This window comes from Buteo buteo, chromosome 2 (assembly GCF_964188355.1).
Source record: "Buteo buteo chromosome 2, bButBut1.hap1.1, whole genome shotgun sequence".
In the NCBI taxonomy this organism is placed as follows: Eukaryota; Metazoa; Chordata; class Aves; order Accipitriformes; family Accipitridae; genus Buteo; species Buteo buteo.
Genome location: NC_134172.1, coordinates 71,221,776 through 71,234,179, shown reverse-complemented (window position 1 = coordinate 71,234,179; position 12,404 = coordinate 71,221,776). Strand labels below are relative to the sequence as shown.

Below are 12,404 nucleotides of genomic sequence, written 5' to 3'. Positions count from 1 at the left end.
TAGAAAAATGGTTAAACCACTCCAAACTCCAACCCGTTACCAAATACCAAAAACCCCCCAAAACCCAAAAAACACCAACAAAAAAACCACCAAAACCAACCCCACCCCCCCAAACCATTTTGACTATTCTAGAGAGAACACTGAAAGAAAACCAAGAGCCACTCAGAAGAAAGGCAGTTTTGGACAGCCACTGAAATCTCTTTTCCCATATCAGAAAAGGAGTCCATTTTCAGAACTTCAGAAAAGCTCTCAATAGCTACAGACAGGAGTGCCTGCCTAAAGCCAAGAGCCCCAGGCATACCCAGGTCAGCAGAGGACAAAAGCTGATAGACTCTCACTCTTAAGTTTAAAGACGGTTGTTCACAAAATCCCAGTAAAGAATTACAACGACAAGGAGAAAAAAAACTTCTATTCTGAGCATATTTTTAAAAACTAATGGAATAATCAGAGTTCAAATACAGGAAATGGAAATCTGTAAAATTTAAATGCCAGCCCAAATCCTGCATTTGCACTGTAATTGAAATAACTTTTAAAATGCAGAATCTATTCTCCTATCCTAATCACATCTCATATTCTCCAGAATTAAAATAATGAAACTGATGAAAACTTTTTTTTTTTTTAATAAAGACAAATAAAAGAAAGTTGTCCCATTTCTTGGGGCTACTTTGCTTAAATGGTCATTGTAAAATCAGAACAAGAGTTGCCTTAGCAGACCTCTTTATCATTTTCATCTGGGCTGTAGTGAATGATCTTGTTCCTAAATAAAGTATTATCCTTTTACCTGGTAATAAAACTAAGGAAGCCTGCATCGCCTCTGAAATTCAGATTGTTGTTATCAATCCAACAATTGGGCTAACTCCAGGATGGTTTTTTTTGCCATTCTTAGAAGTGCCCAAGGATCTCCCAAAACAGGTACAATCACTCGTGTCTGGAACAATATGGCAAAGGGATTTGCTATCATGTAAAGGCATTACATAGAAGAAAGGGTGCTGGAAGAGGACAAACAGGTAAAAAGACAAATGCGCTTTGCCAGCAAGGGGTAGAACGGAGAATACTAGACTCTTGATTTAGACTGAAGCAAATGTTAAGAGCAGCATACATGTAAGTTCACCTCAAAGGTTGTGCTTTGCATGGACTGAAGGTGGTCACTGGCACGCAACTCCTCTTTTACTTTATAAAACCTATTCCACATAAATGGAGCAAACATAATTCTCTACAGAGCCTGAGTCAACTTTCCAGCTCAAAGGAGGTGTTGTTATGCCTCTGGAGACCATTCACAGCCAACTTCTGCAACCGAACACACCTAAGGGAATGATTTCAGGTATGGAGGTATTCCTGGAGGTAGCTTCTGCACCAACACTAAGATGATGGCAATAGGGAACGCAAAAGCCTTTTGCCAGAGAAGGAGAGAGGATCAAAATGAAAACACAAGTTACTAATGGGGCAACAAAGTACACACATCACTCTCAAAAGGGTGTTCTGAAAAGGCTAGAAGTCATCCAGGGAGCAATCACGTGAACCCAGGAGACCAAATGCACCATGTAAAGTGAGTGCGCTATTCTAGGTCTGCAATCATGCAAGCTGGGGAAGGACTCAACTCCTAGCCACTTCCAGGCCAGTGATTCAAAAACTAGAAAGAACAAATTACACTATCACAAAGAGGAAAGGAAGAACAACAAAAAAGCCTTAAGCACATGGAAGAAATAGTGGCTGTTTTCACAAGGACAAACACCTATGTGTATATATAGGACAAAGTGGGATGAGGATAAATAGCTACTCAGTAGAATGCAGAGATGAGCTCAGGCCGTGTTCTGAGTAGCAGGAATGTGATCCAACTTGGCCCAAAAGCATGGAGCTAAAACTGGTATGTATTATCTCAGGGAAACTGTTAGCAGCTGGCATCTTCATCAGCTTAGTGACCACACCTGTCAGCCTATTAAGGTTATTTCCTAAAGATGCTTGTGTCTCATGAACTCTGTGTGAAGTCTTCATGGTGGCATAAACTATCACATTATCTTCACATTGTGATTTAACTTATGCAAGATTTAAAACCTACCCACAAAAGTTTCACCACCTCTTTTTTGTATACATATCTGGATAGAAGAAACCTCAAGACACATTATACTCTACAGGTTTATCAGGAAGGATCCATAGATGCTGTAAATCAATGCATGGATTTCGGTGGTGCTAACACAAGTTTACATCCCCTAACAATCTGTTCCATGTCTATCTGAGGTAAAGATTTCTGTGTGGAAAAGCTGTTTTCCTTCTGCTGCTCCTTTCCATGCTTAAATAAAGGAACAGATTTTCCACATCTAATTTTTCCTCAGAAAGAAAGAGGACTCTTCCTCCCCACCGCACATAGGCTAACTCTGGAAAGATCACTGCTGAACAACAGAAAAATGCATTCTTTTCAAATAAGAAAGAGTTCCCAGTGATTTTGCGTTACTGTAATACATTTAATTCATGAAAAAACTTGTAAGCATTGAGTCTGACAGTCTGATTCCTTTAAGTCTTCATAAAGCGGAGAAACAAAATTGCTAGGGTTTTTTGTTAAGTATATTTTACAGCAGAGCAATCTCAGTGGGTGGTGCAAGCATAAGATGGCCTACAGAACAATTCTATCAAACTCCCGGCATTTCTTGGCAAGTCTGCACAGTCAGCTTCACAGGCCTGAAGCCACTAACATAGCCACATGCTCAGGACTAGCGCAGTTGGCTTAAAGAGATAGTCCAAAACTGGTATCAAACTTACAGCTTTGAAAAGGCAGTTTAATGGTAGCAATCATTAAATGCATGACTGTAAAGCAGGTGTAAATTCCACTAATTTGACAGATGACGCATTAAAGAAACATCCATTTAAAGAAGTTGCATTAGCTGTACAGGTTACTGTCCTGCTCTGATTAAAGTTACAGACATGCTTCAGGCAGGTGGCTTGCTGACATTACAAGCTCTTCTAATATCTACCATGAGCATCCTGCATTCATAATGTTCATAAAGATTCAAACATTGGAGTAGCATGTGATGGAGGACAGAAGCAAAGTTTATTGACACCACTGAGAATAAGTTAATTCAAAACAGATTCACAGTCCTTAATCTTTACTCTAAAGAGTGTTGCATAGCCTGAAATGTAACAGAAGACAATAGTAAGAAACAATAGAAAATAGATGCAAACAAACCACTTAACACTATTTCTTCAAGGCATGCTACTATAAAAGCACACTAGGCATAAAAAAAGCCATAATACTATGTTTAAAAAGGACTCAACCGCAAATACTTAGCAGTTCCATATGAATGGCAAAAGAGAAAAACAACATTCTAAGGGCTCAATGTATTTAAGACACCTTCCAAAATGGCTAAGAGGGGCCTGTTGCAAATTGCAGTATCAACAATATATTTACCATCATCTGTAATTAGGTACTTACTAGACAGACCATACAAGCTTCTTCCAGGTGATTACAGAACTTACTGTATATTTATCATTAAGACCTGAAATAAAACCCACTGAACACATTACAAAGTTATGAAAATAGGGGGTGACAAGTGTTTCTCAGTTAAGACTGTAATTTCACAATCACTTTAAAATTATATAAGCTGGCACTGGCAATAAAAGTAGTCTACCCTTTTCCATCACTCACTCATGCCCCTAAAGCCAACCCTTTGCATGTGAGAGGGCAGACATTCACAGTAGCATGAATCAGGAAATTGTTCTGGGTTGAAAACTAGCCATTATTTTCTTTGCCATATCATTTTAGGTCAGTTCAGTTCTTTGACTCAATTCATTATGCAGCTATGTTAAGGCTAGCACTGACAAAGAAAACAGGTAGTGGGAGGAAAACACACGCTGGATCTTTCAAGAGCAGTGTTAACTTATCATGAAACTTTAGCCAAAGGCACAACAGCACCACTTCCAGATGGCATTTTAATGTTCCCATATATCCACTGTTGATTCTCCTGTTTATTTATGGAAAGAAAACAAAACAAAACAAAATTAAAACCATTACTTCATTTTGTAACTTAGAGGAAAAAATACAGAGTCTAGCTTTGAGGTTGGCTTTCCTTTCAGACATTCTTTTATGTAGTATATACTGTACCCATAGCAATATCCCTTTCTTGGCACTTCCCTTAAATGTTTTTGTTTCTCAACAGCAATCTCCTCCCTTTTTACTCCAAGCCCAAGATAAGATAAGCTTTTGTAACTCCCCCTCATCACTCCTTTCATTTTGCCTCATCATTATACTCCCATTCAACCTTGTAACAATTTACCTGTGTTTCCCAAGGATTTTTTTTTTTTTTTATACCAAGCTTACTCTTTGATAAAAAGATTTCAGTCAGGTATGTTATACTGTCAACTCTTCAGGTCCACAAGATATGAACATAGTGCTCTAACTTATCACACTTCATTAAGGGACACAAAAAAGAAAATAAAGCACTAAATCTCTTCTACAAAGTTTTCCCAAAAGCCTTCCGCTTTCACTCAAAAAGTTAAGCTGCCTTTGTTGGAATTTGAAGTGCTCTCCTAGCATGTCATTAAGATGAAAAGGTAGGCATAGAAAACTTTAAAAATAGCCAAACCAGAAAACCACACGGCTCTTTATAACATTAGAGACTCCAACAGGAACATTTCAATATTGCTGAAAATTAACACGTTCTTCAGTATGATGTCCTTCTATGCCAGCTTCAGAATACTGAAAAAAAAAAACCCCTACAAAGGGAAAACAATCAGTGTATAAGGGGAAATAAAAAGAGCAAAATGGCAAGTGTATTTCAACAGTAAAACTAAAGTCTTTCACAGCTAGTTACAGGATACATTCAAATCAGGCAGAAAAATATTATGTCATGCAGCATATGCTTTAAAGTTTTCACTTAGCAAAATCTTCTACTGGGCTATACAAATATCTTATGTTGCATTCATCATTATTGTAGTTTCAATTGCTGTAAGTGCTACACAAAATTAAAAATCATAATGAAAATCAGGAGTTATATGCTAGAGGAAATTGTTATTGCTAATTACAAAATTTAAAAAACGCAAAACTAAGGCAATGTTTTGTGAAAAGGAACTGAAAGCCCTCATTCTCATTTCCACAACATTGTGATATGTGACAGAGCTGAGCTAGCAATGCAAGGCCCACAGGAAGAGACACTTAAGAAGATGCTTCCACAAAAGCTGTGATTAATCCCCAAGTATGAAAACACCTACATTATATTGCTGCTTTGAGCATGCTACCAATATGTGCAAGAAGCAAGAGAGATCAGTATTAAAACAAGTGTTCAATTTCAGCTGAAGATGCCTGAAGGAAACAGAATGACTTGCAAGTAGCAAAGAACACAAGTTGTTTCTGTATTCTTTGTAAGACCTAACAGGCTTGGCACTCAGTTAAAAAACCCCATAGTCTGCCAGACAGCACTATACAAGAAACTTGTTTTATTAATTGGCAGGTCTTCTTTATTTCTTATTTAACACCAGTATGAGTGGCACTCGATAAAACCAATAGAATCCAGCTGACATGAACTAATATTTTAATGGAACTTGTTCCCTGTTAAGTAGTTCACTTTGCAATATCATCTTAATAAAACTTGAAAATTCATTTTTGCAATTTTTAATAGCATTTACAATACTTGTTTCTAGCCTGCCATGGACGTGTAGTTGACTAATAAAGTAGATCTTAATCCAGAAGTAAGACAAAAGCTGTCAGTGGTCTAACCACATGAAAGTTATATCGGTATCATGGACTAAGCATTGTATCATCTTCTTGAAAATGTTGAACAGAAAAACAGAACAAAGATCCCAAGATTTGTGGGATGTGTGTAAGTGGTCTGACTTATTGCAAATCGTAGATAACCACATATGGGGAGATGAAATAGATGGAGTGATGATGTCAAGGGAACGGCATAAGAAAAAAATTCTCTGAATAGCAAAACTGAACAAGAGTTTCGCATTCTTTTTTTTTTTCTTGGAGACAAAAATAAATCACATCAACATTTTACTGCCAACATGAAGGAATGGAGTGAGGGGAAGCTGTTTTAAAGATGGCTTCAGGACTTTTATCTTGAGAAAATTTTAACTAATCTGCCCAAAGAGAATGTTATTCGCTTTACATCACCACGAGGCTACCTACAGGTCAGAAAGGGGGATACTCCCAAGTGCTCTCTACTTCTGTTTTTGTAGCCTTCCTCTCTTTTTGGGGGGTTGGTGGGGGAGTGTATTCGCCTACAAAGTGCAACTTCAAAACCTCCCTCTGCCTTCAGGCATCTCAAGCGTCCCCTATCCGTTACCGGGATGGTGACAGTGCTCTATGCAAGATCACCACTGTCACCATCCTGATTGAGCTACACACCTCGGGTAACTAACTGCACCTAAGATCCTCAGGCTAAGCATCATTGCACTTTAACGACATCAGCGGTCTGAGCTTGACCTTACAGTCACCAGCAGACTTGGTTTCCACAAAAAACAAGTAACAGAGTAGTAGCCACAGTCATTTAAAGAAAAAAAAAAAAAAAAGAGAGAGAAGCAAGGAAACACTTATGCAGCTATTCAGGAGCTCAGCAGTAGCCCAACTTTATCCAGCACGGCATCCCAGACATGGGAGACCTGAAGACTAGGCCCTCCTCAGCCAGAGGGAATGCAAACACCCCGCTCGCTCCAAAAATAAGCATCACGAGCAGCGGGCTAGTCCAGAGCCGGGCAGGAGGGGAGCTGCTCGCACATCCCCCCCGCCCAGGCAGGCGCCCCCGCCGAGCAGGGCCCGGGGAAGAGGGGCAGGGCGAGCCCGAGGGCTGCTGATGCATCGGCCGGGGCAAGCGGGCCCCCGGTAGCCTCGGACCGACCGGGCGGCGGGGACGCGCAAGCGAAGGTTACTGCCCCCCGCGGCGGCCGTGCCCTGACCGCCGGGAGCCCGCCCCCCCCCCAGCCCGGCGGCCGAGCCGCCCCCCTTCCCTGCCTCCCCCGCCACTCCTTCCCTCAGGGAGCGTCCCCCCAGCCCCGGGGCCGCTGCCCGGCGCCCGGCGCGGGGCCGAGCGGAGCTCGCCGGCCGCACCTGCAGCCTCCCCTGCAGCCTCCCCCTCGCCTCGCCTCAACCGTCCCCTCGGGCCGTTACAGCCGGCGCCCCCCCCCCCCCCCCCCGAGGGGCGCCGCCGAGCCCGCCCCTCGCTCCCCAGCTGACGGACCGCCCCCGGGCCGGGGCAGCCCCTGCTCGGCGCCCCCCTCCTACCTCCTCGCCGGGCGGCGGGCTCAGGCAGCGGGCGAGCCGCCGAGCCCCGCTCTCCTCAGCCGCAGCCACCGCCCCCGCCCGGGGCTCCGGCAGCTCCTCCGTCCGCAGCATCACCTCCGCGGCACCTCGCCGCCGGTCCCCGGCTGAGCTCATGGCAGCCGCCGCTTGCGCTCCGCCCCGCCGGCTGCCGCTCCTCCTTCCCCGCCCAGGCCCGGCGCCTGGCTCAGCCAGAGCCGCCGGGGGCTTCCCGGGGCCGCGCCGCCTCAGCGCTCCCCGCCCGCCCGCCGCCGCGGGCCGCGCGCGCCACCTAGCGAGGCGGGGCGGGAGCGGCAACGGCTGCGGCGCGAGGCGGCAACGGCTGCGGGCCCGGGGCCGGCTGCAAGGGCCGGGGGTGCCGCAACCGGTCACCCGCCTCCTTTGCGTTCAGCGTTAACGCCCCGCTGGGGAGCGAGAGCCGTAACGCCCTCTTTGAAGCGGCAAGGGCCAGAGGTTTATTGAACATTTTCCTTCACCGTCACGACACCTCGCCCGCGGAAAAATGATTCGACAAAACCAGCACCGCTGGCGAGAAGCTTCCTCTCCCTGACCCACTGCATTTGCCCCTCTTAAATCGAGGTTTTTCTAACAGCATGTTGCTTTAACAAGCCTGTACTGCAGCCTAGAGGACAGAGGCCAAGATATGCAACGATCAGACACGCTAGACGCAATGTCTTTTTTAAGCACTGAGAAATTAAAGGCTGCAGCTGAAAACACAGCTTTAAGGTGCTCAGAATTTCTCTAGGCCCTGTGTGCAAGGTATTTAAATGACTTGGTTAGAGACACTCAGTTTTTACATGAGGCAGAGCAGAACTTGTGACACAATGCCTCAGTCACAAAAAGATCCTGTCCTCCCGTGGATGGAGCCGTGAGAGAGTCCCTGTGGAAGCCTGCAGTTAAAGAGACTCTTCTTAGGTCTTCTGGATGCTTCTTCACTACAGAAGATGCTCCTCCTTGCATTAGGCTCCTTTAAAACACACTCTTAAACCAAAGTGACATTTTAAAGGACAGATGATCAAGACGGAGTTGAGACAAAAATAGCCATCTGTTCCCGTTTGTTCATTGTTCTTCCTCTCCTAAGTAGGAAATCAAGGATTGCTAGAGAGAACAGGGGGAGGATTTCTCAGTAACAGTGTTTCTTCTCCATACCAGTGTTATTCTGGGTTGGAAGAGGTCAGAAGCACCCTGCCCTTGAAAGAAGTTTGGCCCGTGGAACTTGTACTGAAGACTCATACTAGGGTCAAGTGGACCGTGTAGTAGCAGGGACATAAAGCAACATGCAGTATTTCCCACTAACCAGTTTGAGACATTATGTAATTTTAGGATTTTATACTATATAAAACTACTTTTGAGTGCTTGCAGAGCTGAAGGCAGGCCACAACAGGCCTGCACTGTCATCCAAAGCTTCTCTTGGCTTTGGATAAGACCAAATTATTGCTGAATAATGGGAGATATTTAAATTCAGTTTTAATTTGGCATTTTCTTATGAATGCTATAAGTCTGTAGTTTGCTGAGAAGATCAAAGCAGCCAGGCTTGAAGAGGTAATTGAAGCAACAGAAGAAAGAGCTAATGGGTTACAGGATTTCCCCCAATCCTTTCTCAAGAGTAGGGACAAACAGTGAGCTGAACCTAGTCTATGTCATCCTGACAATAGCACCAGACAGACCCTTTTATGCTGCACTTGTGGTGACTAAAAACCTCTTATCTGAAAAATCATAAGGCATTTGCAGAACCTGATCTCCCACCAACCAGCACTGCATAGAGGGGAAACACATTGCATCTCTGAGCACGTTATTTCTTGTTTCGGTTGAAACTCTCCAGGTCCGAGCAGCCTTCTCGCTATCTATTTGCAGAGTTAACAACATAGATCTGTTCTCTGCTCAGCCACTCGGGTACCATTTATGATGTAGACCCCAAGGGTTTGTATTCTGTATCTTTGAAAGAAGTGTTTCTATCAGGGAAAGATGCACCAGATAAAACTTCAGTGAGATTTGGAAAGTGTATTTGGGAAGCTTTAACAGATCAGAGTGAAACATTCCTAACTTGTTCTGTATCACAGATTAATTTAACTGTAACAAAACTAAGTTATCTATCATGGGAGGAAGAGCATGAAGAGGTATGTTTAGAAGAAACACAAGGAGCCAGGCGGAGTAATTTAGGTGCTTTAAAAGTGTAACACCAACTTAAGATTCCTCCCGATTATTTCGTACAGACTATGCCATCCATGTGAGCTTTAGCACTGGTATGAATTATTTACTGTAGAGGAAACCTCTCAAGAGAAAACAGTGCTAAAAAGAACAGATCATGCATTGTATTTCTGTTTCTATGACCAAATGGCTTTGTGATCTCTGCGCCTCAGCTGTAATGTTAGGATAATCTCTCCATCTTCACTATCCCAACAGTTTATCAGTATAAAGCACAGCCAAAATACAAGGAAAGCCACATGTTGAACTACTTCATTTTTTCAAGATACTAACTTTGCAGGATGACTCAAAAATATCAATTTTTCTACATTACACAGGCCCAGTTACTAACCACCTGAAGTATTTTTGAAAGACAGTTAATAGAATTTCAATGTTTAACAAAACACCCAAATTGTCTTTTGCAAGTGTTTTTTTGCATTAAGTTTTAGCTCATTTATTCATAAGTTTTCAAAATGTATCACTTTTCTAATTTTACAGCATAGGACAGAAAGAATATGAAGGGCAGACTTAAAAACAAGGTTATTAGGGGATTTGAGCTATTAGGATTTAAAATTTCTGAATTACAAGTCCGGGCATTTTATATAACCTTATATAGCATTCAGAAAGTCAGAGAAATCTACTTTTATATATTCAATACTTTCGCCTCAGGGTTTTAAGAATTCCAAATCCTTTGCATCCTTCAACAGAAAGATGAGAACGTCACTTTTTTTTATGAGGTCCACAATGTCCAGAACAATACCAAAGCAGAAAAAAAAAAAAGGAAAGGCCTTGTAGGAATTCCAGTGTCTCACAACAGGAATACCCTTTCTATGCCTAGAGGCTATTGTTACAGCTATAAGGGTCTAAAGAAAGAAGCCAGGCTTGCAGCTAGAGATAGTATCTTTTATTTGACCAGCTTATACTGCTTAATATAATAGACAAACTTTTGGCTATTGCAAAATTAAGCATTCCTTTCTGCAATATGCTGTGGCTCTTACCTCCTTCCTTAGTGTATCTCCTATTTGCTTCTTACTTTTTACTCTTATGTCCATTTTGTCTTGCAGCTGTGAATAACTGGGCACTTATTTTCAAAACCAATGTAGACATGGCAGATTATGATACACATCACCTATGTCTGTTTTAACCACACCAATAAAATGTCTTTTATACAAGCATGAACCCCTGCACTGGATGATGTCCCTACCTTCTCTAGCTCCTTTCACATCATCTGCTGTTCTCATCTGTCCCTCAAACTCTGTTCCTTTTTTCTGAGCCTTGCCATTGCATCTGTGACTACAAAAAAACAAAAAAAACCAACCAAACAAAAAAGAGCCCTATCTGTAACTAGGTATTACCAGGCACTCAAAAGAAAGCATTCTGAAGAAGTCATTGCACCACAGAAAAAAAGAACCATGTTCTCCTGTGGAAGTAAATGTGGGGCCAATATTATATACTTTCTTAAATGTAACATCACAGAGCCTGATACAAGTCTTTCATGGTGATGAAATGCAAGGTATTTCCTTATACTATCAGGTAATAAAATGGTAGTTCAAGTAGAAAGGAATGTTAATTGGAAAGACAGGAAATTATATCTTATTAGCAACACTTCTAAATTGCTGTAGTAAGAAATGCTGGTTAAATAGCACAGCACTTCTTCAAATCGCTTTGTGCTTTGTATTTCCAAAGCACTTTTAAAATCAAGCATACTACATTAAGTCCTCAGAGACAAATTTATCTCCTGTTTGAGAGAGAAAGTACACAAGTCATCTATCATAGCTGCACAAGGAGTCTGAATTCTTAAAGCTTGGCTACAATCTCACCTCTCCAAGAACCATCTGTACCATTTCTTGCATACTTCTACAGCATCCAAGAACAATATTGTTAACAGTCCAACACATTTTTCCTCATGTTAGTATTGGAAGCCATTTCTGAAGCTACCTTGAAGCTGATTATTCCTCTCTAGCATTACCTGCAACTACTACATAATAGTATCTGAATATTGATACTTGTATTGCAAGAAACCCATATTCCTCAGAAGTAACTCAGGCAAGTCTGAAACTAGAATGTCACAGCTAGTTTTAAGATAACAAGAAAACTTCAAACGGGTATTTAGCACTAGTCTAAATCTTTTTCTTGGTGATGTACCAAGGAGAGGAGGATTTTAAACTGATTACTTACGAAAATCCCAGAAAGTCTTTGTATCTGCAACCATACATGAATTTTCAATTTCATAAAATAACTGAAGTCCTAACACCTTATTAAGAGCTCATCACCTTGAAAAAGTTAAGTACTGCTGTCATTTAAAGGGCAGATGTTATTGCATGGTATTTAAAAGTTGCATTCCTTCCTCAAGGAGGCAGCAGTAGGGAAAGTTACAGTCTTCCTTTACAATTAGTTTCTTAGTTTAGGAAAGCTACCAGTACGTATTACAGTGTGTTGTAGAAATACTGTTGCTGACCTGCATGAGTATGCATTTTATTCTCATTCCCTTAAAGTGTCCCAGATTAGCTTCTGTACTGCACCTCCACTGCAGATTCAGTCCAGGTCAATTAGCATTAATCTACTCTCTCAGTTCTTGTCCAGCCTAAAGTGCCCCATCAAGCTTACTTTATCCTCATAGATATATGCATTCCCGAGGACATGTTCCTTAGCCTTTGCTCCTGCAATAATCTACCCCCTTGATTCTTGGTGGATTTTACTTAGGACAAATTCTCTCATACAAGGAAGCCTGCTGGAAGGCACAAAAACATTAATGGATACAGACAGTCCAGCTAAACAGTCTGAACTCTAGCTGGAAAGACCACATCCTGCCTCAGCGAAAGTACCCCACACACTCGGTGTCCGTCCCAAGCCAAGGGACACTGGAGGAGATGCACTTGCAGAGAGTTCGGGTCAACACCAGACTAATTCTGTGGAAGTATACCTTACATGAATTAGTGTCCTCTAGATTCAATATATTTTTGACCTCCTTAAA

General features: G+C 42.2%; 1 protein-coding gene across 2 annotated transcripts in view; it reads right to left on the bottom strand.

The window, feature by feature from the left end:
• The window catches only part of BCAS4 (breast carcinoma amplified sequence 4), a 56,856-nt gene extending 49,402 nt beyond the window's left edge, over positions 1-7,454 (bottom strand). For both annotated transcript variants that reach the window (XM_075019463.1, XM_075019473.1), the window contains exon 1: positions 7,211-7,454. In XM_075019463.1, coding sequence (XP_074875564.1) covers positions 7,211-7,363 — 153 coding nt within the window. In that variant the 5' untranslated portion in view covers positions 7,364-7,454. The remainder of the gene's footprint in view (positions 1-7,210) is intronic.
• Positions 7,455-12,404: the final 4,950 nt, after the last annotated feature.